This window comes from Bos indicus x Bos taurus, chromosome 25, assembly GCF_003369695.1.
Source record: "Bos indicus x Bos taurus breed Angus x Brahman F1 hybrid chromosome 25, Bos_hybrid_MaternalHap_v2.0, whole genome shotgun sequence".
Taxonomy (NCBI): Eukaryota; Metazoa; Chordata; class Mammalia; order Artiodactyla; family Bovidae; genus Bos; species Bos indicus x Bos taurus.
This window is the reverse complement of record NC_040100.1, coordinates 24,189,783-24,216,287: the sequence shown is the minus strand read 5'-3', so window position 1 is coordinate 24,216,287 and position 26,505 is coordinate 24,189,783. Positions and strand designations below refer to the sequence as shown.

At 39.9% G+C, this 26,505-nt stretch overlaps 1 protein-coding gene across 3 annotated transcripts; it reads left to right on the top strand.

Annotated features, from left to right (window-relative positions):
- The first annotated feature begins 293 nt into the window (after positions 1–293).
- LOC113883835 (transport and Golgi organization protein 1 homolog) lies at positions 294–26,006 on the top strand. Of its 3 annotated transcripts, none has more exons than XM_027527876.1 (14): positions 295–664; positions 1,736–1,867; positions 7,453–7,474; positions 9,251–9,339; positions 10,647–10,718; positions 10,868–10,966; positions 16,552–16,624; positions 16,773–16,911; positions 18,266–18,367; positions 19,002–19,062; positions 19,163–19,198; positions 19,275–19,342; positions 20,615–20,684; positions 24,082–24,160. In XM_027527876.1, the coding sequence occupies exons 4-13, from the start codon at positions 9,328–9,330 to the stop codon at positions 20,664–20,666; spliced, it is 714 nt and encodes a 237-aa protein (XP_027383677.1). In that variant the 5' UTR covers positions 295–664; positions 1,736–1,867; positions 7,453–7,474; positions 9,251–9,327; the 3' UTR covers positions 20,667–20,684; positions 24,082–24,160. The 3 variants fall into 3 exon arrangements, with proteins under 3 accessions (XP_027383676.1, XP_027383677.1, XP_027383675.1); XM_027527874.1 differs by lacking the exon at positions 20,615–20,684 and adding an exon at positions 25,842–26,006 and having other exon boundaries at positions 298–664; positions 24,082–24,244; XM_027527875.1 differs by having other exon boundaries at positions 294–664; positions 19,163–19,342.
- The last annotated feature ends 499 nt before the right edge of the window (positions 26,007–26,505 follow it).

Sequence of the window (26,505 nt, the reverse complement as noted above, 5' to 3'; positions counted from 1 at the left end):
CACCCCAAAGAGATAAATTGATTTGTTCTCTTTGGCATGCACCAGATGTTGAAGGATCTGCAAAGGCCCAGTACCTGGGACAACCTTTGCATTGAGATAGAGTCTTGCGACATGAATACCTCCACCTGTTTCTTTTGAGCCTACAAAGGAAGAAATGTCTAGATAATCTTTGTTGGAATTTTTTTTTTCCCTCAAAGGGATTGAGACTGTATTCTCATAGATTAGTGAAGTTCTCTTTTCCCTATCTCATCTTTGGGCACTCAGATAAAGCAACTTGTCTTGCATTTGCCACCTCCACTCTTGCTCATGGCCACTGACTCTGAGAACCTCAGTTTATTGACCCCACTGGATCAATTCCAGGTAGGAGTCAGCTATTGGTGTCAGCATTTAGGCAGTTGCCATACAGAACAAGAGTGCCCGCGCCTGATGTTTTACCAGTTACTGACCAGATGGTGTTGGTTTTTTGTGCATTCGATCTGTGTGTTTAACCTTTGTGCTAAGAGCCCCTTTTATCTCTCACAGCGTCTACTCAAAGACAGTGTATGATTCCCAACAGCACACATTTTACTGACCTCAGTTGTGAGGGTTGATGATGAAAATGCTGTTCATTTCAGAAGCTACTTTCTAGAGTAGAGGGATTTTATTTTTACAAAACTGAAACTTGGTATGTAGATTAGTATGAATCACATTGAGTTTATTTCCTCCTAAAATACTTACATCGCTAGATTTTATAAGAAAATATGCTTTCTTCTTGTTTTTATTATTCAGAAACTTTGATTTTTTTATAATTTAATTTTCATGGTTGCTATTAATTGTTTAGGTGCAATGCTATGAAAAATGTAAGTGACTTCTTTTTATTGACTGTTTGGAATTGTATTTTTAGCTAAATTCAATTCTTATCATTTTAATCATAATATATGAAATGATTCTATTGTATAAATCATTATGTACTTCAGAAGTCTGACATTATGTGCTCTGGTTCAGAATCAAAGTGCACATGAAAAAAAAACCTCAATGTCTTTAGAAACTTGGGCTAAATGGAAATTTTTAATTAATTTTGGTTGAAAAAATAATCAGTTTTATTATAACAAGCTGCCGATCTTTCTCACTTATTTCAATATCTATAAATATTTCTCTGTTATTCTCATTTATATCTTTAACATACATTTTTCTTGTTATTTTCCCCATCCTTCTATACATTTTGGAGTTATTTTAGGAAACGTTCAGTAGGAGTTTTTCCAGGTACTTCATGAAGATACAGCAGGAGGCATAGGTTTCCCATCCACTCTGTTTGCATTCACTTATTTTTCAATTTTAAGATGTCTTCTACATTCATAGGTTAATGTCTGCTGACTGTTTTTAAAATACTTGCAATGTGTTTGTTAGCAAAATAAAATCTCTAACAGTTTGTGTATCGGACTTTTTTTCTACAGCTGAAGTGTGGTATAATTTATCTATGATAGCAAGCACCTCTTTAATGAGTATAGTCTGTTGATATTTGACATGTGTGTGCAGCAATGAAACCATTACTACATTAAGATTGTAAACACAACACTCCCAAAAGTTTCCTCCTGCTCCTTTAGAATCCTTCTGTCCCCTGTCTCCTCCATGAGGATATATAAGAGGGATGTAGGTACCTCCTGGAGATTGGTTTATGTTTTCTAAAGTTGATTCTTTGTGATGGATATACTGCGATTGTCTTCAAGTTTCCTCATCATCTCAAATATTATTTCAGCTGGTCCACATTCTGCTTGACCATTTCCATCTTGGGCCTGAGGCTTATGAAGTCCTTTGCAGGCTTACAACGATTACTGCCTCCTTGGGAATTTCTGAGTTTGTCATTTTCTTCTGGAGGACTATCCTTGCTGTGAGTATTACTAAAGTACCTTATAGATGTACTTTTAATCATCCATGATGGGAATGTTTATAGTCACAGACATTTTATTTGCATTCAGTTCTACAAATTTCCCTCCAAGCAGTGCTTTCACTGCATCCCACAAATTTTAATGTATTTATTTTCAGTTAGATTGACATATTTTCAAATTTCTGTTGAGATGTCCTCCTTGACCCATGTTTTCTTTAGAAGTATGTTGTTTAATTTCCATTTTTCATGTGATTTTCCAGTTATCTTTCTATTACTGATTTCTTACAGATCCATTGTGGTCTGAGAATATCCTTTCTATGCCATTACTTTCAATTTGTCAAGTGTTTTATGGCTCTGAATTATGGTCCTAGTGAATGCTCTGTATGAGTTTGAGAAGAATGTGTATTCTGCTGTCACTGGTTGAAGTCTTCTATAGATGTCGTTAGACACAGCTGGTTGATAATGTTGTTCAGTTCAAGTGTATTCTTATTAGATTTTTATATTTTGGATCTGTCAATGACTGATAAAATGTTTTGATTTCTGACTATAATAATGAGTTCATCTATTTATCCTAGAAATTCTGTCAATTTTTGACACTATTATTAATACATACATATGAAGAATTGTTATGTCTTCTTGCAGAATTGACCTCTTTACCATTAAAGTAATACCCTTCATTATCTCTCACAATTTTCTTTATTCCATAGTGTGCTTTGAAGGCTAATTTCAGTGTTTACGGAAGTCTGGGTTGATGATTCTTTCCTTTTAACACTTTTAATATATTTCGTTCCACTTTCTTCTTGATTACATGGTTCCTGAATAGAAGTCTGATGTATTTCTATCTTTGTCCTCTCTGGGTAAGGTGTTATTATTACTCCAATGCCCTCCACACCTGGCTTCTACGTAAGTTTTTCTTTCTCTTATATGTTATATAAATATATAAACAACATCTAAATATATATGTATGTATTCATTCCCACTTGGAAATCTGTGAGCATCCTGTATCTGTGGCTCGGTGATTATCATTATTATCATTATTTTAGAATTTCTTGGTCATTATTGCTTCAAAAGTTTTTTTGCTTTTTCTACTGGTATTGCTATTATGTTTAGGTTAGATCCTTTGTAATTGTCCCACTGTCTTGAGTAATTTGTGCTTTATTATTATTTTCTTTGCATCTGTTTAAGTTTCTACTGACGTTTCTTTAAGTTCATTGATTCTTTCTCAGCTATGTTGAGTTTGTTAATAACCCATCAAACGTGTTCCCCATTTCTGTTAGTGTTCTTGATTCCTCCGTTTTCCTTTGGATCCTTTTTCCTCATCTACTCTTGCATATTGTCCACTTTTTACCATTGGATCCATTACCATGTTAATCACATAATCATGCAGATTTTATCCTCTAAGGTTTTAAATCCCCAGAGATAATGATCTGATTGTCTCTTCCATATTAAGTGTGATTCAAATATTTGCACTTTGAATTCAAACTGTGTGATTTCTTCTTTTAGTATGCCTTGTAAGGATTTGTTGTTAGCTCCATATTTTGCCCTGTTGTGGTGGAACTGAGGTATTATATATAGGCCTTTAATGTAAGATTTTATATTACCAGGCTAGAGGGTAGGCTGAGTTTAACATAGATGAGACAGGAAGGAGAGAGAGAGAGCATTGGAATTGGGCATTTCCCTTTGCCGATGTCACCTCGTCTTTGGGCCAAACCCCATTTAGACTCTAGTAAAATTGTTTCTCTTGAGGGCTTGGCTTCCTTTACTGAAGTATAGTTGATGTACACTATCATGTAAGTTTCGGAGAAGGCAATGGCAACCCACTCCAGTACTCTTGCCTGGAAAATCCCATGGGCGGAGGAGCCTGGTAGGCTGCAGTCCATGGGGTCGCTGAGAGTCGGACACGACTGAGCGACTTCACTTTCACTTTTCACTTTCATGCATTGGAGAAGGAAATGGCAACCCACTCCAGTGTTCTTGCCTGGAGAATCCCAGGGACGGGGGAGCCTGGTGGGCTGCCGTCTACGGGGTCCCACAGAGTCGGACACGACTGAAGCGACTTAGCAGTAGCAACAGCAGCAGCAAGTGTTCAGAATAGTGATTGACAATTTTTAAATGGTATACTCCTCCATTTATAAGTATTATTAAAATTATTAGAAAAGATCTTTAGTCAGTGCTTTTTATGTTTCTCCCCTGGCCACAGTGTACATCCTCCCTGATGAAATTACTGTGTGCACACCACAAGGAGTGGGGAGTTCTATTTCACATCTTGGAGAACTGAGCATTTACATAATCATGCAGATTTCATCCTCTAAGGGAAATATTTCCATATGGATTTCTTGAAATGTATTTTGATTTTTCTAGAATAATGCAATCCTCTTTCATTTTGTTGCTCAAATAGTTCCAGCTTTGGACATTGGGATCGCTTTCAGGTGGTTCCCGTGTTCCATGAGAAATGCCATTGGTATTTTGATAAGGGATTGCATTGATTATATAGATTGCCTTGCGTAGTATGGTCATTTTAACAATATCAATTCTTCCAATCCATGGACACAGTGTACCTTTCTATGTCTTTGATTTCTTTCATCAGCCTCATAGGTTTCTGAGAATGGGGTTTTTTTAAACTCATAGGTTTCTGAACACAGATTTTTTTTTTTTAATGCAAGTGTAAATGAGATTGTTTCCTTAATTTCTTTTTTTTATAGTTGATTGTTATTATATAGAAAACCAACAGATTTTTGTATATTAATTTTTCATGCTTCAAATTTACAAAATTTATTAATGAACTCGTTGTTTTTGTGTGGCATCTTTAGGATTTTCTGTATACTGTATCATGTTATCTGCAAATAGTGACAGTTTTACTTCTTCCTTTCCAATTTGGATTGCTTTTTACTTTTTCTTCTCTCATTGCTGTTGCTGATTTCCAAAACTTTGTTGAATAAAAGTGAAGAGTAGATGACCTTGTCTTGTTCCTGATCTTAGAAGAAATTCTTTCAGTGTTTCACTATTGAATATGATGTTAGCTGTGGGTTTGTCATGGATGGACTTTATTATGCTGAGGTAGTTATGTATATGTATGTATGTGTGTGTGTGTGTGTGTGTATATATATATATATATATATAAAATATGTGCTGAATTTTTCTCCATCTATTGATGTGATCATAGGGATTTCATTCTTCAATTTGTGAATATGTTGTATTACATTGATTGATTTGTGGATATTGAACCATCCTTGCATCCCTGAAATCAGTCCCATATCTCAGAGTATGATCCTTTTAATATACTGCTGGATTTGGTTTGTGAATATGTTGTCGAGGATTTTTGCATGTTTGTTCTTCAGTAATACTGGCCTATAATTTCCTTTTTTGTTTGATATTTTGTCCATTTAAAAATAGAAAAGAATACAGTGTTTATTTTTAAATGACTATTTTTCCCTCTCTCATGTCAACAGCATGTGGAGATTTCCCCCCAATATTTACATATCTTTTAGGATTCCCGAAGATAAAACTGATGAAACATAGGGTATCCCCTAACACTGGGCAATCTGGCATTATTAAATTTCATGCCCTTGGCCACACAGAGCCCCCAGAACTTCATCCATTAGAGTATAGATTTCTCTCCCATGATGTTCTGTTCTGTAGAGAATTCTGACCTTGGGCCTCTGCTCCAGTAAATGATGATTACCTGTATCTGCAGGTCAGTTTCTCTAATTCTCTAGCAAGAATTTGCCTTGTGGCTTCAGTTCTCTGAGTGATCTACAAAGAGTTTTGGTGTTTTTCCAGTCTTTTGGCTTTTGTCTGGTTTGTGGATGAGTGACAATTTCCAAGTTCCTTACAAGTTGGACCAGAATCCAGGAGTCCAACTCTCCTCTTTATTTCCTTTTAGAGTATAAACTCTAACAGAAATTAGCTTTGAAATGAAAATGCTTTGCAAAATACTCTAATCTTTTTATTAAAGAACTCAGTGAGCCAAAGAACTATATTCTCAGTGGAAAAATGACCATCTGTAAAACGTTTTCTTCATGATGAAAACATAAATATCAAGTATTTGGTGACCCCATCCTTCTTTTCACATGCCCCTGCCTGGGGATTAGGTGACAAAGGACAGTAAAGCTCACTCCTGTGCAGTGTGTAAAGTTAATGATATTCTAATATCTTGGCAAGTCTTGGGGCTAGCCTCAGAAAGCTTTCAGTCTCAATCTGAATATTGCTTATGATTTTGAATGAGGAAATATGTTTTAAGGTGAAGAAAATGTATCTTTGCATAATATTAAGATGAAGCTCTGCCTGGATTTTCTTGAGCTAAAATTCCTCAGGTTATAACTCATATCTGGGAAGCACATTTCTCCTTTCTTGAAATGTTATTGTCCTTTCTTTTGTTGCTTGTGCTCTTCCTCTAGCCATCTCCCACTTTCTTTCCCATAGATTACCCTCTATTTTCATTGGTCTGGAAAATTCAAACCATGATATGTTTCAGTGTATATCAATTCGTCAAGCAGCCAACTCCCTGAAAGATTTCAGAAAAGCTTCTAGTGAGTTAAGAGGCATATCTCAGCAGAAAGATTTTGCCTTTTCCTTTTGGAAGCTTTTAAATAATCCTAGGTTCTGAACTGCAATGTACATATTGCATTTAAGAAAATAACAATGCTTTAGTATATGTATAACATTGTGTTATTAAAAATAAAAGATTATCAAAACAAAATACATTGCATTATCAAAATTAAATAGATAGGTGCTCATTTAGTAGAATATAAAAGATCTTTTATCCATTCTTTTTTTTTTTTTTTTTTTAAATTTGGGCGGCGGCCCTCTCCGTCAGCTCCCAGAGCGCCCAGAGGAACCGGATATCCGGCGTTTTACCCTTTTATCCATTCTTATCTTCCCTGGTGGTTCAGAGGTTAAAGCATCTGCCTCCAATGTCAGAGACGTGGGTTCAGTCCCTGGGTCGGGAAGATCCCCTGGAGAAGGAAATGGTAACCCACTCCAGTATTCTTGCCTGGAGAATCCCATGGATGGAGAAGCCTGGTGGGATACAGTCCACGGGGTCGCAAAGAGTCGGACACGACTGAGTGACTTCACTCACTTACTCACTGAAAAAGACCTTTTGGTCAAAAATAAGTTATTTACCATTGTGTTCCTTATCAGAAATTGTGTAGGAAGTAGCCCGACTTAAATAGTAAATTCTTTTTTGTTGTTATTTTTAATCATATGAATCATTATCACTATCAAAATGATTATTATAATTTTGGGGATTATTATTTTGATATTTTATCAGGAACTATTGGCTGTTGCTGTTCAGTCACTCAGTCCTGTCCAACTCTTTGCAACCCCATGGACTGCAGCACACCAGGCTTCCCTGTCGTTCACCATCTCCCGGTTCTTGATCAAACTCACGTCCATTGAGTGAGTGATGCCATCCAACCATCTTGTACTCTGTCACCCCCTTCTCCTCCAGCCTTCAATCTTTCCTAACATCAGGGTCTTTTCTAATGAGTTGACTCTTTGCATCAAGTGGCCAAATTACTGGAGCTATAGATTGTTAAAATAATATGTTTTGATATCAAATTTAATTTTGTTTCTTCCTTCCCTAGGTCAAGCCCCCAATATTTCAAGGTAAGAGTTTAAGCTTTAGACTCCTTTGTGATATTTTCTCAGTACTGGTATTTGATGTTAGTTTTAATTCAGCTAGAAGTAAATACAGTGACTTTTTGTATTTGTCTAATTGACTTGTTTTTTTAAGTATAATTTTTATTTTTAGTTTTTAATTAGAGGATATTACTTTATATTGTGATGGTTACTCTTGAAAAATTTCCTCCTCCTGGGTTGAAGTCTAATGCTATTGTAGAGGGAATTGCCATCCATTGAGATTTAAAAAAAAAAGAATGAGGAAAAGATCACAAGAGTGGGGAGTGGGGAGAATAGGATGAATTTAATTTTGCATATAAATGTTTAGGAAGCAAGGGATGATGAGACTGAAGTTTGGAATGAGTACCTGTCATGACCCAGTTTTTGGTGAAAGGTGAAGATGATAAAACCATAGTGAAGAAGCTTCGGGTTTAAGGAAGAATGCAGATATTGCCAGGCATTGTGTGTCACAACAAAGGATGAAGCCAGGGGTTATGAGTCTGAAGTGGAGGAAAACATTCATGCCACTGGAGAATGAGTGGAAATGAACATGATGCAAAATAGGGATAATGAATTCTGTATGTGCTTTACAGATAGTGATGATTATGTGGGCTTATCTGTTGAGAGCAGGGTGGCTGCTGGCACTTGGTAGGCCCTCAAATGTTGGTGTTCATCACAATGAATGCAGCAATGGTGGCAGTAATAAGTGATCTCGGCATCTGAGCTTTCACCTTGGGCAAACAGAAGATAAGTTTGCACTGTGTGATCCGATGAGGGAATTAAATGTCTGTTGGAGGAGTCTGGAATTGCAGGCTGTATTCTTGAGCTTGATACATGTGAAAGTGAAAGTGTTAGTCACTCAGTCATGTCCAACTCTTAGCAACCCCATGGACTCTAACCCCCCAGGCTTCTCTGTCCATAGGATTTTCCAGGCAAGAATACTGGAGTGGCTTGCCATTCCCTTCTCCAGGGAATCTTCCCAACCCAGGGATGGAACCTGGCTCTCCTGCATTGCAAGCAGATTCTTTACCGTCTGAGCCACCAGGGGCTTCATACATGTGTATACACCTGTGATTGGGTGCTTTATGCATTCTGTCTTCCCGAAAATTGATGTTAACATTATCTCCATCTTGGGAGGAAAATGCTATTTTTAAGGGACTATGTCCTCTAGCACCAAGTTAGTGAAGCCCACATTGTATGCAAGTGTGTTCAATTCCAAAGAGAAAGGCAATCTACAGGGCATCAGGAAGACATCGGAAGCCTTTCAAGAGCCTATCAGTCAACATTTCGAACTTGCCTTCTGTGGAACTGCACATAGGGCCTGGATGTGAGTTGAAGCTGGATGAAATAAGGAGTTTCTTTTTCTTATAGCAACATATATATTCACCTTAGTAATTGGAGGCAAGAATTTTAAGTTGACAGGATGTTTGCTTTTTTCTATACTCATCTTTGGTGACGACACAGCTAGCTGAAGTGACTGAATTTTCTGAGAATGGTACTTATAGATAGAGGAGAATTTAGAAGTCGATTTAATGTTTTTATTCATCTTTGAAAGTGTTTTACATAGGAATCTCATTGAAACAATGTTTCTTAGGTTTCAAATTCTGCTAGCTAAAATTTGCTTGTTTTAGACATGATAGTAAAGAGAAAAGTTATATAAAGAGAAAAGAAAAAGATAATGTATGTCTGCTGCTTACACTGAGATAATTCAATTTTAACTGAGTTTTTCTACTAAATCTTAGAAATTGTTTTATCTCTCTTTAGTTAATTTGAAACAGATATCAGAGAAAATCAGTAATTTTGTGAAGGACAACAGACAACTTGCAGAAAATATAGCCAATATGGAACAGAAGGTATCATTTTGTTATTTTTTTATTTTTGTTATTTTGTTTATTTTGTTATTTATTTTGTTATTTTTCATGATTTTACCTTCAGCTTCTTCCCCCTCTGAGAGTTCAGTTATTTTTCTTTGTTTTCTTTTATCCTACCATCCTATTTCTCATGTTCCATAAACAGTCCAGGTTCATAGCAAGCTCCATAGATGTAAAGCACTGTTTTCTGTATTTGTAGAAGGACTCACAATCAAAAGATAGGTTTGGCTGGCACAGTAATCCATATTTGTAACTCTGATTTCCTTTTGCACATATTTGCATAGATCAATGACTCAAAGAAACGTCTTTAAGAAACTAGGAGACAAAATAAGATGCTCTCTCATGAAGCACTAAAATTTAAGGTAAAAATCCCGTCTCTACCTGGGATTACATTCTGAAAACAGAAGAGTAATGAGTAATTATTACTGATTCAATTTGTTTTGTTAAAGGATAACATCAAAACAATTGAGATAACATCAAAACAATTGTTTTGAATAACATTCAAAACGACTGAATCTCTGAATGACCTCCTCCAAAGTTCTCGTGCTAGGTTGCAATCTGTGAGGGGTCAGAATGTCAAGACACCAAACTTCGTAAGAATTTGGCTGCTAAATTTATCACAGTTAGACTTTTGAGGCTTTCTGTGCATTGGGTGAGTTGAGGGCTCCATCTCCTCTTACTATTCACCACCATAGATTGTGCGTGTTTGGGAGCTGAACCTCCTTCTGAACAATGATCTGGAATATCACATACTCATATCCCCATGACTTTTCCAGTTTCAGAGACTAGGAAGTTTTTTTTTTAATTTTCTGAGTTTTCTCACTATTTGGCACTGCCTTCACATAGACAATCCCAGGAAATAGATGAGAGGTGAAGGAAAATATCTAGCCAAGTTGTATGAGCCCTACCCTTCTTTCTGCTGAACAAAGAATTTTCAATGTGAATTTGGGAAAGTTTTCTTTCTTTTCCATCAAGAACACCCACTGATGAGCTGTTTGACATGGACAATTTTCCACCCTTGTCATCCAGTCATCTCTGTTGTTATTCAGTGAGCAAGATATTTTATGAAGCTATGAAATACTTGTGCCTTCATGGCTTTCTTTGTTCTGCATTTCTTTATGGGCTTGACATTTTTCCTGGGCCCACCCTGGATCTACTATCACATGAAACTTAGGGATCACCCTGGGATATACTTGTTTGATATTACCACTTTTCAGCATATCACTGAGTGTGTCCATTCAGTGATATACAGTCCATCTCAGTACATTTCTTGTTTCTATCCTATGTAGATACTGGAAAAAGAAAATTCTACAGAGGACATGAAAGATGCTATTTTAGCGAACACCTCAGGAATTTCAGAGGTAAACTACCTATATTTGCTGCAGGATTTCCATTGTATAAGTTAGCTTTTACAAAGAAAAGATTTTCACGTCTTAGAAGATTAAAATGATATTTGCTTGGAATTGTTTTTCTTGGGAATTAAGTCATTGATGAGAATGTTTTGCTTCAGTGTGAAAGTGCCTTTAATGAAGCTTGTGTCAGTGAAGTGGAAGTGAAACCTGAAGAACTGCATGAACAGAATGTTCAGCTCAACACCGAGAAGAATCAGGTAACAAGTTTTACTCCCACAGACTGTTTAATTCAGAAAACTGAAAAATCGATACTTCCTTTTCAATTATTTTAAATTCTATATTGGAATATAGTTGACTTAAAATGTTGTATTAGTTCCAGATGTACAGCAAAATGATTTGGTTATACATATACATGTATCCTTTTTTCAGATTTTTTCCCATATAGGTTATTAGAGAACATTGAGTAGATTTCCTGGTGCTATGCAGTAGATCCTTGCTCATTATCTATTTGAAATATAGTAGTGTGTATATATTTAATCTTAAATTCCTAATTAATCCCCCTACCATTCTTCTTTGGTAACCATAAGTTTGTTTTCTATGTCTGTGAATCTGTTTCTGGCTTATAAATAAGTTTATATGTATCATTCTTTTACATTCTACATATAAGTGATATATATATTTGTCTTTCTCTAACTTACCACATTTAGTATGATAATCTCTAGGTCCATTCATGTTGCTGCAAATGGCGTGTTTTCGAAAAGTTTTTACTTTCATTTTAAATTCAATGGATTCAAACAAAATAAACCACTCATTACACACAAATAAAGTTTTGATTCTGTATAGAAGATTAGTTTACCTAATTTCAATATAGTCATTAAAAGATAGTAAATAGAATCAACAGAGAAAAGTAATAGCAGATACATCACCAAATTGGACTGACCTACATCCAGACTTGAACGGCATTGGAAAGTCCTTTGTTAATATCAATTTGAAGTGTGAGTGTGCATGTTAAGCTGCTTCAGTCATGTCCGACTCTTTGAGATTCCATGGACTGTAGCCCACCAGGCTCCTCTGTCCAAAGGATTCTCAACCCGGGGATAGAACCCACATGTCTTCATCTCCCCTTGTGATTCAGCTGGTAAAGAATCTGCCTGCAGTGTGGGAGACCTGGCTGTAAAGGTTTGATCCCTGGGTTGGGAAGATCCCTTGGAGAAGGGAAAGGCTACCCACTCCAGCATTCTGGCCTGGAGAATTCCATGGACTGGATAGTCCATGGGGTCACAAAGAGTCAGACACGACTGAGCAACTTTCACTCATTTACTGTTGGCAGGTGGGTTCTTTACCACTAGCGCCATCTGGGAAGCCCTACAATCTGAAGTCCCCACTGGGAAATGATCCTGGGAGGTGCTCCACCCCAAGAGTGAGACTTCAAATTGCAGTCTGGGGGGCTCCAGCTTATAATCCCAGGCAGCAAAACAATAACATCATCAGTTTGTATGCAAAAAGACAGCTCTGGTTTAACTTTTACAATGCTGTTTGTTTCTCCTTGTGAGTTGTAGGATTTCACTAGACCCTGTCAGTTCAATTCAGTTCAGTCACTCAGTCGTGTCAGATTCTTTGCGACCCCATGGACTGCAGCATGCCAGGCCTCCCTGTCCATCACCAACTCCCGGAGCTTGCTCAAACTCATGTCCATTGAGTCGGTGATGCCATCCAACCATCTCATCCTCTGTTGTCCCCTTCTCCTCATTCCTTCAATCTTTCCCAGCATCAGTGTCTTTTCTAATGAGTCAGTTCTTCACAACAGGTGGCCAGAGTATTGGAGCATCAGCTTCAACATCAGTCCTTCCAGTTAATTTTCAGGACTGATTTCCTTTAGGATTGACTGGTTTGATTTCCTTGCAGTCCAAGGAACTCTCAAGAGTCTTCTCCAACACCACAGTTCAAAGCATCAATTCTTCCGCACTCAGCTTTCTTTATTGTCCAACTCTCACATCCATATATGACTACTGGAAAAACCATAACTTTGACTAGACAGACCTTTGTTGGCAAAATAATGTCTCTGCTTTTTAATATGCTTTCTAGATTTATTGTAGCTTTTCTTCCAAGGAGCAATCGTCTTTTAATTTCATGACTGCAGTCACCATCTGCAGTGATTCTGGAGACCAAGAAAATAAATTCCGTCACTGTTTCCATTATTTCCCCATATGGTTGCCAAAAAGTGATGGCACTGGATGTGTGATCTTTGATTTCTGAATGCTGAGTTTTAAGCCAGCTTTTTCACTTTCTTCTTTCACTTTCATCAAAAGGCTGTTTAGTTCCTCTTTGCTCTCTCCTCAGGTCTTCAAAAAATACCATTAATAATTTGAACAATTTGCATTGATTCTTGGGTGATATGGTCATTTTGACAATATTGATTCTTCCAATATGAAAACATGGTATAACTTTCCATTTGTTTCTGTCATCTTTGATTTCTTTCATCAGCATCTTACAGTTTTTGAAATTCGATTGTTTTGTCTCCTTCAGTTCAGTCAATTCAGTCGCTCAGTCATGGCCAACTCTTTTCGACCCCATGAATTGCAGCACACCAGGCCTCCCTGTCTATCACCAACTCCCAGAATTCACCCAAACTCATGTCCATCGAGTCGGTGATGCCATCCAGCCATCTCATCCTCTGTCGTCCCCTTCTCATCCTGCCCCCAATCCCTCCCAGCATCAGATTCTTTTCCAATGAGTCAACTCTTCTCATGAGGTGGCCAAAGTACTGGAGTTTCAGTTTTAGCATCAGTTCTTCCAAAGAACACCCAGGACTGATCTCCTTTAGAATGGACTGGCTGAATCTCCTTGCAGTCCAAGGGACTCTCAAGAGTCTTCTCCAACACCACAGTTCAAAAGCATCAATTCTTTGGCACTCAGCCTTCTTCACAGTCCAACTTTCACATCATACATGACCACTGGAAAAACCATAGCCTTGACTAGACAGACCTTTGTTGGCAAAGACACGTCTCTGCTTTTCAATATGCTATCTAGGTTGGTCATAACTTTCCTTCCAAGGAGTAAGCGTCTTTTAATTTCATGCCCTCAGTCACCATCTGCAGTGATTTTGGAGCCCCAAAAAATAAAGTCTAGCACCGTTTCCACTGTTTCCCCATCTACTTCCCATGAAGTGATGGGACCAGATGCCATGATCTTCGTTTTCTGAATGTTGAGCTCTAAGCCAACTTTTTCACTCTCCTCTTGCACTTTCATCAAGAGGCTTTTGAGTTCCTCTTCACTTTCTGCCATAAGGGTGGTGTCATCTACATATCTGAGGTTATTGATATTTCTCCCGGCAATCTTGATTCCAGCTTGTGCTTCTTCCAGCCCAGCGTTTCTCATGATGTACTTTATATAGAAGTTAAACAAGCAGGGTGACAATATACAGCCTTGACATACTCCTTTTCCTATTTGGAACCAGTCTGTTTTTCCATGTCCAGTTCTAACTGTTGCTTCCTGAGCTGCATATAGGTTTCTCAAGAGGCAGGTCAGGTGGTCTGGTATTCCCAACTCTTTCAGAATTTTCCACAGTTTATTGTGATCCACACAGTCAAAGGCTTTGGCATAGTCAATAAAGCAGAAATAGATGTTTTTCTGGAACTCTCTTGCCTTTTCAGTGATCCAGCAGATGTTTGCAATTTGATCTCTGGTTCCTCTGCCTTTCCTAAATCCAGCTTGAACATCTGGAAGTTCACGGTTCACGTATTGCTGAAGCCTGGCTTGGAGAATTTTGAGCGTTACTTTACTAGCATGTGAGATGAGTGAAATTGTGTGGTACTTTGAGCATTCTTTGGCATTGCTATGTTAAAGCTGGTTTGGTGGTTAGGGCTAGGGTTAGCATTAGTTAGTTTGATTAATATGTGTCTCTGTGTATTCCTCCTTGAGTTTACCCTCTGTGCTACTCCCTGAACTTCCTGAATGTGGCTGACTGTTTGCTTTCCCATGTTAGGAAAGTTTTCAGCTATTATCTGTTCAAGTATTTTCTCAGGCTCTTTCTCTCTCTGTTCTCTCTCTCCCCCATAATGCAAATGTTGGTACATTTAGTGTTGTCCCAGAGGTCTCTTAGACTGTGTTCATTTCTTTTCTTTTTTGCCCTTTTAATCTGTTTCATGGCAGTAATTTCCAACATTCTGTCTTCCAGCTGCTTACTTGTACTCTACTGCATCATTTATTCTGCTATTGATTCCTTCTACTGTATTTTTCATTTCAGTTATTGTATCCTCCAGCACTGTTTTCTGTTTTTTGTTTCTTTTAGCTCTTTGTTAAACATTTCTTGTATCTTCTAGGTCTGTGCTTCCATTATTTTTCTGAGATCTTAGATCATGTTTACTATCATTACTCTGAATTCTTTTTTGGGTAGATTGCCCACTTCCACTTCACTTAGTTGTTCATCTGTGGTTTTAACTTATTCCTTTGGAACATATACTTCTGCTGTCTCATTTTGTCATCTGACGTTTTGTGTTTGTGGTCTTTTTTCCATAGGGTGCAGGCTTGTACTTCCTCTTGCTTCTTCTTGCAGGAATCTGCCTTCTGCTGGGTGAGGTTGGTCTAGAGGTTTGTGCAGGCCTCATGGTGGAAGCGCCTTGTGCCAATCCACTGGTGGGTGGAGCTGGGTCTTGTTCCTTTGGCATGCAGTGCCAAGGTAAGGAGTATGTTTAGAGATAGCTCTGGGCTCAGAAAGGTTTTAGGCAGCCTGCCTGTTGATGACTGGGGCTGTGTTCCTATCCTGCTGGTTGTTTGGCCTGAGGCATCCCAACACTGGAGCCTACAGTGTCTTGAGTGGGGCCAGGTCTGGGTAACAAAAGGGCAGCCTCCAAGAGAGCTGATGTCAGTGAGTATTTCACAGTACTTCTATCACCAATGTCCCTGTCCCCATAGTGAGCCACCGCTGCCTCTACCTCCTGGAGCCCCCTCCAAGACCAGCAGGTAGGTCTGGCCCAGGCTCCTATGAAGTCATTGCTTCTTCCCTGGGTCCTGTTGCTCATGAGACCTTGATTGCACCTTCCAAGTGTGGAGTGTCTCTTTCCCCTAGTCCTGTGGCATTTCTGTGATCAAGCCTCACTGACATTCTAAGCCAAATGCTCCAGGGGTTCCTCATCCCAGTGACAGATCCTCAGGCTGGGGAAACTGACATGGGTCTCAGAACTGTCACTGCTATGGGAAAACATCTGTGATATAATTATTTTCCAGATTGAGGGTCACCCACCCCAGTGGCTCAGCTGGTAAAGAATCCGCCTGCCAGTGCAGGAGACACAAGAGATGCAGGTTCAATCCCTGGGTCAGGAAGATCCCCTGGAGAAGGAAACAGCAACCCACTCCTGTCTTCTTGCCTGGAAAATTCCATGGACAGAGGGGCTTGGTGGGCTACCATCCATGGAGTTGCAAAGAGTCGGACATGAATGAGCATGCATGCAGGCAGGCAGGCATCCGGCGGGTATGGGACTTGGTTATTTTGCAGTTGCAGCCTTGATCCTGTCTTCTTGTGGCTTCTTCTTTGTCTTTGAATGTAGATTTCCTTTTTTTTTTTTTTTTTTGCTAGGTTCCAGGCATTTTTGTCTATGGTTATTCAGCAATTAGTTTTGATTCTGATGTTTTTGTGAGAGGAGGTGACATCAAGGTCCTTGTCCTCTGCCATCTTACTTCCATACCTTCCTTACCAATTTTTGATTATGCTGTAATGCACATAAATCAAATGAACCATGTTAACCCTTTTAAGTGCACAACCCTCCTGTGTTAAGTATACTCATATTGTTGTGGATCATTACTTCTTGAGTGTTTTGTTTTTTTTTTTCATGTCTGTTTAAAGTTACAAGATGCCAGTGCTGAACTTGAGAATTTAGAGCTGAGAGCCTTGAGGAACAAAAACTGCCAACTTGTAGGTACGTTGTTTGTTGGGAGGAAGGCCCCACATAATGGAAATAAGTTTGCTGGGGGAAGGCGCAGAATTCTTCTTGCCTTCAGGGTTCTTCCTCACTTTTATCCCCACCCCAAACAACTTCTCACCCAAAGAAAATGGCTTCCTTACAGAAGATAAAAAGAACCTGAAAGACATCTGTGATACACTGAGGTCTGTGAAAGCAGAGAAGGAAGTGGAATTAAAAATGCTGAAGAGAAAGGAAGCCTTCCTTGTTGAATTCTATGAACAAAGAAAAATGGCTGCAGAAGAGTAAGATGTTCATATGTTCCAAATACTGTTGTATAAATGAATGTGTCAACCAATGTAGATAATCGTATTTCTTTTAGAATAGGTTCCAGGGTATTTTTGCCAAATTCATCCAACACATTCATCCTACCTTGATTTCCATAATCCACATTTTTCTTTCTGTTCTAAGTGATCATCACACATTCTTTCTTATAGTTTTTTTAGGTAGTAGAGGCATTGTCCCAGTATCAATTAAATTAATACCTGGATCCCCTCTGGTTCCATTTACACTGTCCTTTAAGTTTCAGTCCCAGCACATTGTCTGGTTCTCCCAACCCTCTGTCAAGTCACACTTTATTCTGCACTCAATAGCTTACCATACAACCACTACATTACAGCCAGTCTAAGGCATTTGCTTAAAGATTGCCTGGGAGACCAGACAGAAATACAGGTACGTTTTTCTCCTTAGTGTTTTTATCCTTGTTTCTAGAATTTTTGAATTTTGCATATGATCCCATAGAAAAATATCAGATTGAAACCATTTGAACTGGAACCATGAACAAACTAATCTGATAAAAAACAGCAATGGCTTTGTTAAGCCATTGACCTTCACTGTTCTCAATATCAATGACTCAGTCTTGTGAAAGTAGGTTAATACCCTGGAGCTATGAGTTTTCCATCTGAAATCTGTCTCCTAGAGATGACACCCTGACTGTGTGACGGTCCACATCATTTTAACACAGCACTAAGATTTGCTTTTTCTTCTTGGATCTTTTTTTTTGGGGGGGAGGATTTTTTTTATTTTTTCCTTAGAAAAAGAGGTAGGGATTCCACTCCTGAACCATAGAAATTCTGGATAGTTATTGGAGAGTGTTAATGAAGCCATATCATGGAAGACTCTCTTTGGCTGATTGTCTGCATCCATACACAGCCTGGATGAAGAATCAGGGCTCCCCATGGAGGCATAAAACTAATTATGATCCCCTGCTTCATCATAATGTGTTTACTTGGGATGAGTTGGTCAGGCATCATTTTCCACATTGACACATATTGAGTCTTTACCATCTCAAATGCAAGACTGACCCTGGGAGGGCACCAAGTAGGTTATTTATGAGACTTTATGATGAATGAATAGGAGTAAAGAACTGTAAAGAGAAAACTTAGACTGCAGAGAGACTTGCTAGCAGGTCAAAGTTTGGTTTTACTTTAATCCTCCATGGGGGACTTCAGTTCATTCATCGGATTGTGTTGTCAATCTACACACAGATGGGGTGGTGGCGAGGAACATTTGAAGCTAGACCTTCAGAATTCTAGGAGATAAGGAAGTCCGAATTTCACACTGGCTACTGGGCAATGTATATATCTTTTTCCATCTTAGGAAACTGAAAAAGAAACAATGTGAGTGGATGGAAAAGGAGAATCAGCTGTCAGCTGCAGAGGGAAATTTGAAATTAGTTTCAGCAGAAGCACACAATTACAAGTAAGGTTAAATACTAAATACCAGTGGTTCATGAAATTACTTTTGAGTTTTTGATTTTAACTTTTGTACAATGTTTGGCACCAATTAGCCCAAAAGTTCAGAAGAAATATACATAGAGAATGTATGGGAAAAGATAAGTATTACAAAGAACAAACCATTTAAGTCACTAAAAATATACTGATCCCCAAAGCTGGCCAGACTGTATGGAAACTTAGTTGAAGTTACTTGAGAATGCACCTTGTTTTAGGAAGAACTGCGTCCACTAATACAGTAGTGTCACTAAGGGACCTAGTTTTGGCAACCCTGGAAATTATGGTAAGAATATAAGTAAAAAGAGAATCAAAGCTTTATGATCAGTCACTCATCACACAATAATGAGAGAAATTTTGGAAATGTATGGGAATGATATCAACTCAGAAGCCTGTAGGCATTATCTAAAATAATAAATAAGCGAAGGATGTTAATGGTAGATTTGTTCTTACTGACACTTTCTAATCATGTGAAAAGTGCTTTATATGTATTCCTAAATTATATTTGGAGATAGAGATGAGGATAACGGGAACTTGGGCAAGTATTAAAATCATGCTCAGTGTTAAGCTTTATGTGATGAAAGCAATTGTATTATAACTCACAGGCAACAGATTGAACAAATGCAAGAAGAACTGCAGCAGGAGGAGGTCAGCTTCAGACACCAGGTGACCCGCCTCCACCCAAGTTACTGAGCACCTCAGGCGCTGAAGAGGGGTCCTTAGATTCCCAATCCTGGGGAGTTTATTCATGTGTTGCCTTTTTCAGATTTCTCTTCTTGAGAAGAAGGCTCAGGACAACTGGGTAATTCTTTTTTTTCTTTCTCTCCTTCGTGTTGTCATTCCCACAACTGAACTTGGGTGTGCTTTTCCTCCCACAGATCAAGGGTCGGATTTTGGAGAGAGAGATGGCAGAGCAGAGCAAGGAAGCCGCCTACTTGAGACACAAGTATGGGATTTCCTGTACAGTTTTTAAGGGTGTCTTTGAGGTATTAGGGCTAAGACATTAGTGTCTAGTCAAGGACTGGTGTTAGAATTCTCACTGAAGTCCATTCTTTTTCTATATTCAAGACTGGCAATAATTGAAAAACAGGGGCTGCAAGAGAAATATGGGATGCCGAAACCCAGGTGCTGGGAAGACCTGAGACATAGAAACTCCCAGGGAGAGGTAGGGAGCACATTGTGAAGTGCAACAACTTAACACCTGTTGCAAAACCGCACCATGTCATTCTTTCTCCTGTGAATGATGATCGTGTTGCCTGGGAACAATAACCAGTGCTTACTGAAGACAAGAAGTTGTCTCAAGGAGTGACAGAAGATGTTTTCCTCAGATTCCTCAGTCAGAATGACTTTCTCAGCCTGTGCCCTGTGATTGGTGGAGCTAAGGCCCCACCACTTACTGGGGACCTTCCCCATCCCCTTAGCCCCCAACCTTGGTTCCTCTAACTAAAGAGAGAGCCTGGAGGGCAAGTGGGTCCAAGCTTGCTTCCCCACCTTGAAAATATAGGAGAGAATTTATTCTTTTTATTAGCAAAATAGGCATTCATTTACTGTTTTTGGATGTTCCTTTATTCTATTTGTTTTATTATTTTACAATGGGTTAGGTAGTCCACTCAATTTCCATTAAATTTCTATGTAATTTTGCTCCTCTAACATCATCGCCATGACCTGACACTTTCACTGATGAATCTCCACAGCTTTCCTTTTCTCATTACTATAAAATTAGTCTATTTCCCTTTATGAATATTTATATAATACCTGGTCACATATAGAAGACAACTTATACAGAGACAGGAAAATTGAAAAATCCCCCTGTGGCCCAAAAAAAGAACTCCTGTTCTTCATGGTGAGGGTTTGTTGATATTCTGCCTATCCAAGGATATTCTCATTTCAGTTTCTAATCTGAGATTAAATTGGGATTTCCTCAACCGTTTTGGGAAACGGTTGCTTCAATGTTGATTTCCAGCTAGTTGAGACCATCCACAGTTGGTTGATTAGTTTTGAAAATACATGAATTCTGGCCCTGTGGTCTTCCTCAAAAGTCAGGGTCTTGCTCGCCTCCTGGGGATCACTTGAGGCGTGGGGGAAACCCTTGACCTCTGGTAATGGACCTGAGAGTGGGAAAGAGTATAAGGTGGTGGAAGAAGGTATGTAGGATTGTTTTTCTTTCTCAGAATCTGTACAAATTTGAATAAACCTCCAATCACTTCTCCTTTATCAGATACAGGACCTGGCATGGCTCCCATGAGAAACAGCAATTCTTTCCCTACTAAGGATGTACAAAGGGCCATGTAAATGCTGTGGTCATTTATGGTTGCAACTATTTCTGGAAACTTCTTTTTATACAACACCCTTTCTTCATCTCTAGATTGTGTGGTTGATTGTGCTATATCTACCATGTCATTTTTACTTGGGAAAGCAAACTCCTCCCCAGGAATCTACAGGCTTCTCTGTTTTCAGCTAGTCACATTTGGTATCACTCCCAGAACCGGCATAAGCATGGGTTGACAGTGGTCTGTCATGAGGTCAGGGGCACTGGCAGCAGCATTCCTAAGAAGCATGGCATGTTGGCATAAGTCCTCCTAGAGGAGGTTGCCATTAGGCTTACCACAGAGACTATAGCCCTTCCTTAGAGACTACAGACCATAGGACTGGGCCGCCTCAGGCCAAACCATAGACGGAGAGAGCACAACCCCACCCATCAGCAGAAAATTAGTTAAAGATTTACTAGCATGGCCCTGCCAACCAGAGCAAGATTCCGTTTTCCCCACAGAGAGTCCTGCCCATCAGGAAGCTTGCACAAGTCTCTTATCCACAACCATCAGAGAGCAGACAGAATGAAAACCACAATCACAGAAAACTAACCAAAATGATCAAATAGATCACAGCCTTGCGTAACTCAGTGAAACTATGAACCATGCTGTGGAGGCCCATCCAAGACCGATGGGTCATAGTGGAGTTCTGACAAAACATGGTCCACTGGAGAAGGCAATGGCAAACCACTTCAGCACTCTTGCCTTGGGAAACCCATAAACAGTATAAAAAGGCAAAAATATGTGACAGTGAAAGATGAACCCCCCGGGCAGGTAGTTGCCCAATATGCTACTGGAGAAGAGTGGAGAAATAGCTCCAGAAGGAATGAAGAGGCTGAGCCAAAGCAGAGACAACACCCAGATGGGCATGTGAAAACTGGATGAAACTCACCCAGTCTGGTGGTGAAAGGCCAAACTAGAGATAAGGAGCACAACCCTACCCATCAGCAGAAAATTGGATTAAAGATTTACTGAGCGTGGCCCAGTGGGCCCTGGAATCACTGCAGATGGTGAATGCAGCCGTGAAATTAAAATGCCTGCAACTTGGAAGAAAAGACAAATCTAAACAGAGTATTAAAAAGCAGAGATATTACTTTGCCAAGAAGGGCCCATATAGTCAAAGTATTATTTTTCTAGTAGTCATGTACTAGATGTGAAAGTTGGACATAAAGGAGGCTGATTGTCAAAGAATTGATGCTTTTGAACTGTGGTGCTAAGAGAAGATTTTGAGAGTCCCTTGGACAGGAGAAATCAAACCAGTCAATCCTAAAGGAACTCAACCCTGAGTATTCATTGGAAGGACTGAGGCTGAAGATGAAGCTCCAGTACTTTGGCCACCTGATGTGAAGAGTCAACTCATTGGAAAAGACCCTGATGGTGGGAAAGATTGAGGGTGGGAGGGGAAGGGGGTGACAGAGGATGGGATGGTTGGATGGCAATATTGACTCAATAGACATGAGTTTGAGCAAATTCTGGGGGGTAGTGTAGGACAGGGAAGCATGGCGTGCTGCAGTCCATGGTGTCCTAAGGTGTCAGACACAACTGAATGACTCAACAACAACCAGAACCATAAGTGCTTAGAGGCTGAGGCCTGCCCAACTTTCTACTGTGTGTTCCTGAGGCCTGCCCACTGTGTGTTCCTGGAAATAATGTGAGGAGGATGACAGATAGCTCCATACTTAAGTCTCCTGGCACAGTTGACTCCCTCCTGATCTCCTGTATTTGGGAATGTTACTAGATTACTGAAACGTGATATTACTATTATTTTGTACCTTTGTGTGTTCTGTGAAAATTTAATGTGCTTCACTTCAGTTCAGTCGCTCAGTCGTGTCCGACTCTTTACAACCACATGAATCACAGCACTCCAGGCCTCCCTGTCCATCACCAATTCCCGGAGTTTACCCAAACCCATGTCCATCAAGTCGATGATGCCATCCAGCCATCTCATCCTCTGTCATCCCCTTCTCCTCCTGCCCGCAATCCTTCCCAGCATTAGGGTCTTTTCCAATGAGTCAACTCTTCGCATGAGGTGGCCAAAGTACTGGAATTTCAGCTTCAACATCAGTCCTTCCAATGAACACCCAGGACTGATCTCCTTTAGGATGGACTGGTTGGATCTCCTTGCAGTCCAAGGAACTCTCAAGAGTCTTCTCCAACACCACAGTTCAAAAGCATCAATTCTTCAGCACTCAGCTTTCTTCACCGTCCAGCTTTCACATCCATACATGACCACTGGAAAAACCATAGCCTTGACTAGATGGACCTTTGTTGGCAAAGTAATGTCCCTGCTGTTTAATATGCTGTCTAGGTTGGTCATAACTTGCTTGGGTAATATAAATTTCGTAATTCATTGCTACCCCATCTCTGTTGGAAAATATACTAAACAGAATCATTCTAGTGACAACTAGATTTAAAAATCTCAATTTTCAGAAATATTATATTTTTAGTGGAACATGTACACTAAACAGAGTAGTGAAGGTCAATAATAACCTGCTGGGGTGATTTCCAACAAGTCCTTACATTGTGTGCATGTGAGCAGGTTGTATTGTGCCCTTTAAGCTGTTACAGCTGACACCTCTCTCATCTTACATCACAGGATTTATATACCTGAAATCAAAACACATTTGACTTAGTTCTGTTATTTAGAGTGCTCAACTCTTTTTTTTCCATAGTACGCATTTCCCATAGGGTAGTTAAAGTTCAGAATTTCCTGTGTATTAAGATAAATGAAACTGGGCCTGTCTGTTTATCGGTTTAGGATTCCCTGAAATCTTAAAACAGATGCACGGCTCCCCTGCAGGACTCCAGTAATCCCCATCTCCCTAGACATCTTTGTGCCCATGGGCAGCGCGTCCAAGGAGATTAGGTCTCCTTTGTCATTAAGGAAACACAGAGGATGTGGGCGTGATCTTGCAGGCAGAGCTTTTCCTAGGAGTAGCTATGATTCCATGTGCAGAGAATGGGCTTTTCATTTCCTTTCATTCCCTCTCTTTTTAGTGTACAAAGAACAAGTTTCTTTGGTGGTAGTGAAGGAGTGGTGGAGGGTTCTTCTGCACATGGAGGCCTTCCTGTCAGGAATATGCTACTTTAGACCTTTGGTATTTCCTCTGTTAATCCTCTGAGCTAGGACCCTTGACGTTATACATTTACAGATGCAGGCATTAGCATGTGTTAACAGTGTTTTATACCCTTTTAACCAGTGCTGTGGGCAGGACCTAGAAAGATGTGTGGAGTTCTCTGGCATTAGGCTGCTCTCTTGGAACCTGGAAGAGAGGAGGGTACGAGGTGCTGGGACCTGCTTCATTGGGTTTCAGCTTTTGTTGATATTGGGGCTTTTGTCTGTCATATCAGCATATTTTAAACTTGTGTTCTACAGGTCAGTATGGATGCAAGAGGGCGCTTTCCTTTCCCATGACCACCCTGCATGCCCTACCCCATGGGCTGCCCTTTATCACCACTCAAGGGCTGTGGGCCTCTTCCACCTCCTCCACCCTGGCTTCCTCTGGGACCCCACCCAATGCCTCCACATCTTTAAGATGGTAAGATGATCTGAAGAGTATGCTAATTTGTGAAGCATGTTCATTTATTTTTCTTTTGAGTTTTTAGTGGCAATGCAGATATGTATACTGATGGCTTTGTAATGCAAAGACAAACCTGACTGAGGTCATTGTAACATTTATGCCTCAAGTTTCTTAGGACATGCATATGATGGACTGGTCTTCACATGTACTGATGGGCTGGTCACCCAAACTGAGCTGGGCATCAGGTGTTCCTTGCAGAGAAGAAAAGAGGCTTTTTAGAGAATGAGAGAAATACCAGTTTTGCAGAGTCGCCTCATACAGAAACCACTTGTTGGGTTCTGTGAAACGTAAGACACATGCCTAATTTCAAGAATTAAAATATCCCCTGAGAGAAACAGAAGAGAGAGATAAATGATACATAAGTGACCCAGAACTTGTGATCATCGTAACAGAAGCACCAGTTCAAGGCCCTAGAGTGCAAAAGAGGAATCTGTGAGTCACACAGGAATACATAGGATGTTTTAGAAGAAAAAGTAAAAAGTGAGGTGCTGTCACTTAGATGGAACTGGAAGGCCGTTCCCAGCAGGGCAAACAGTTTGGGCAGGAACTCTGAAGGCAGTAAGATGTGCACACGGGGCCGCTGTGTGCTGAAATGACACAGTGCTGGCGATGCATTATCCCCTTTAGATGCCATTGTTGCCGTAAAGCCCTTAGATAATGTCTCATTCGGATTATTGTTTTCACTGCATTTCTGAAAGTTCTGGTTATGGGTGAAAGAAGGCTCTGGATAAACAGGGATGTTTAACTTGGTTCTTTCAGAATATTTTGTGGGGCTGAAGTTTGGTTTTTTTTTTTTGTTTTTTTTTGGTCCAATGATTTGAAAATGCAGTCAGGATCTAGATGAGCTGAATAGCTGCCTTGGCCTTCAACATAAGGCAGGTTCTTCCCAGGGAATTCAAGGTTGATCCAGGGCCACTCCTGCAGGACCCCTGTCACCACATCCTTGCATCCTCTAGTCTCCACCCCTGACTGTCAGCTTTGCATCTCCCGCATTTTCCTCACAGTATATTGTACATGATTCTTTGCTTGTATACCTGTTGTTCAGTCCCTAATACTCAGTGGGACCTAGACAGAGTGTGAGCTTTTTATCATTAAAACAGGGATAATATTGATTTCTGATGTCATCGTGAGAAAGATGAGATCAAGTACATATAGAATTTTGCAGACTGGCTGAGACGTGTTTGTCGCTCACTGCTCTTGTAGTTTAAAAGAAAATGTCTACACACAGAATCATCAAAGATATTCTGGAAAATACATTAAATTAACCTAAGGATATACGCCCTGAGGCCTAGAGCTTAGTAATCTGTGCTTTAAAAGACAAGGCAAAGACACTCTTTCCCTTGTAAAAATTCATGTCCTACTAGTTAAAAAAGAAAGTAAGAGAGTGTGTACATTCAGAGATCTGATAAGAATTGTTTTCATTATGTATAGAGTCATAGATGCAGCCACACAGTAAAGTGTTCATCAGAGATCACAGATGTGTTAGAGAAGGCAAAATGCGTGTAGGGAAAATTCAGATTACATTGAAATAAATCAGAATGTCTTTCCCTTATAGGAGAACCAGTTTAAATTTGAAGAGGATTTTGAGCCATGACAAGCAGATTATGGTAATTGTATATTTAAAGAAGGTGTCAGATCTACATTCTGGCCCAAATGTTTCCCTGCCCCTTCCACTACTGTCTCTCCCATTGTCAGCCCTAATAAACCTTCCACAGTTCTATCTCTGTGTCAGTGTCTGCTTCCTGGAGGACCAAGAGTCACACCCATTGTGTACACAGGGTGTGATTCATTGACACCCAGGTCACAGACAGGCAGGACCTACAGCAATGGGGCAGAAGCAGGGGCATCCGTGGATGTGGTGTTGAGTGCAAGGGGGCCCAATAGATCCTTCCAGGGTGCTGGACACATCCTATGTCTGGACCTAGGGATGGTTGTGTTTATTCAGTCTATAAATACTCACTGAGTGCACGGATCCTGTCAGACAAAGGGGTCTCTGGTCATCAGAGAGACAGGCTTCTGTCCCCACGAAGTGGCCATTTCTTATTGTGAAGAATGGAGGAGGTGCCAGGAGTGGCTGAGGGAGTCCAATGCGGGGGTCCTGCACTAATCCAGGCCTAGTACTCTTCTTCCCCCACCTTCCAGCTGTCCCTAATAGCACAAATCCAGGTGGCTCTGAGTGGGGTGGGTAATGCAAAAGTTTCCTTAGTAAGTCCCATGAG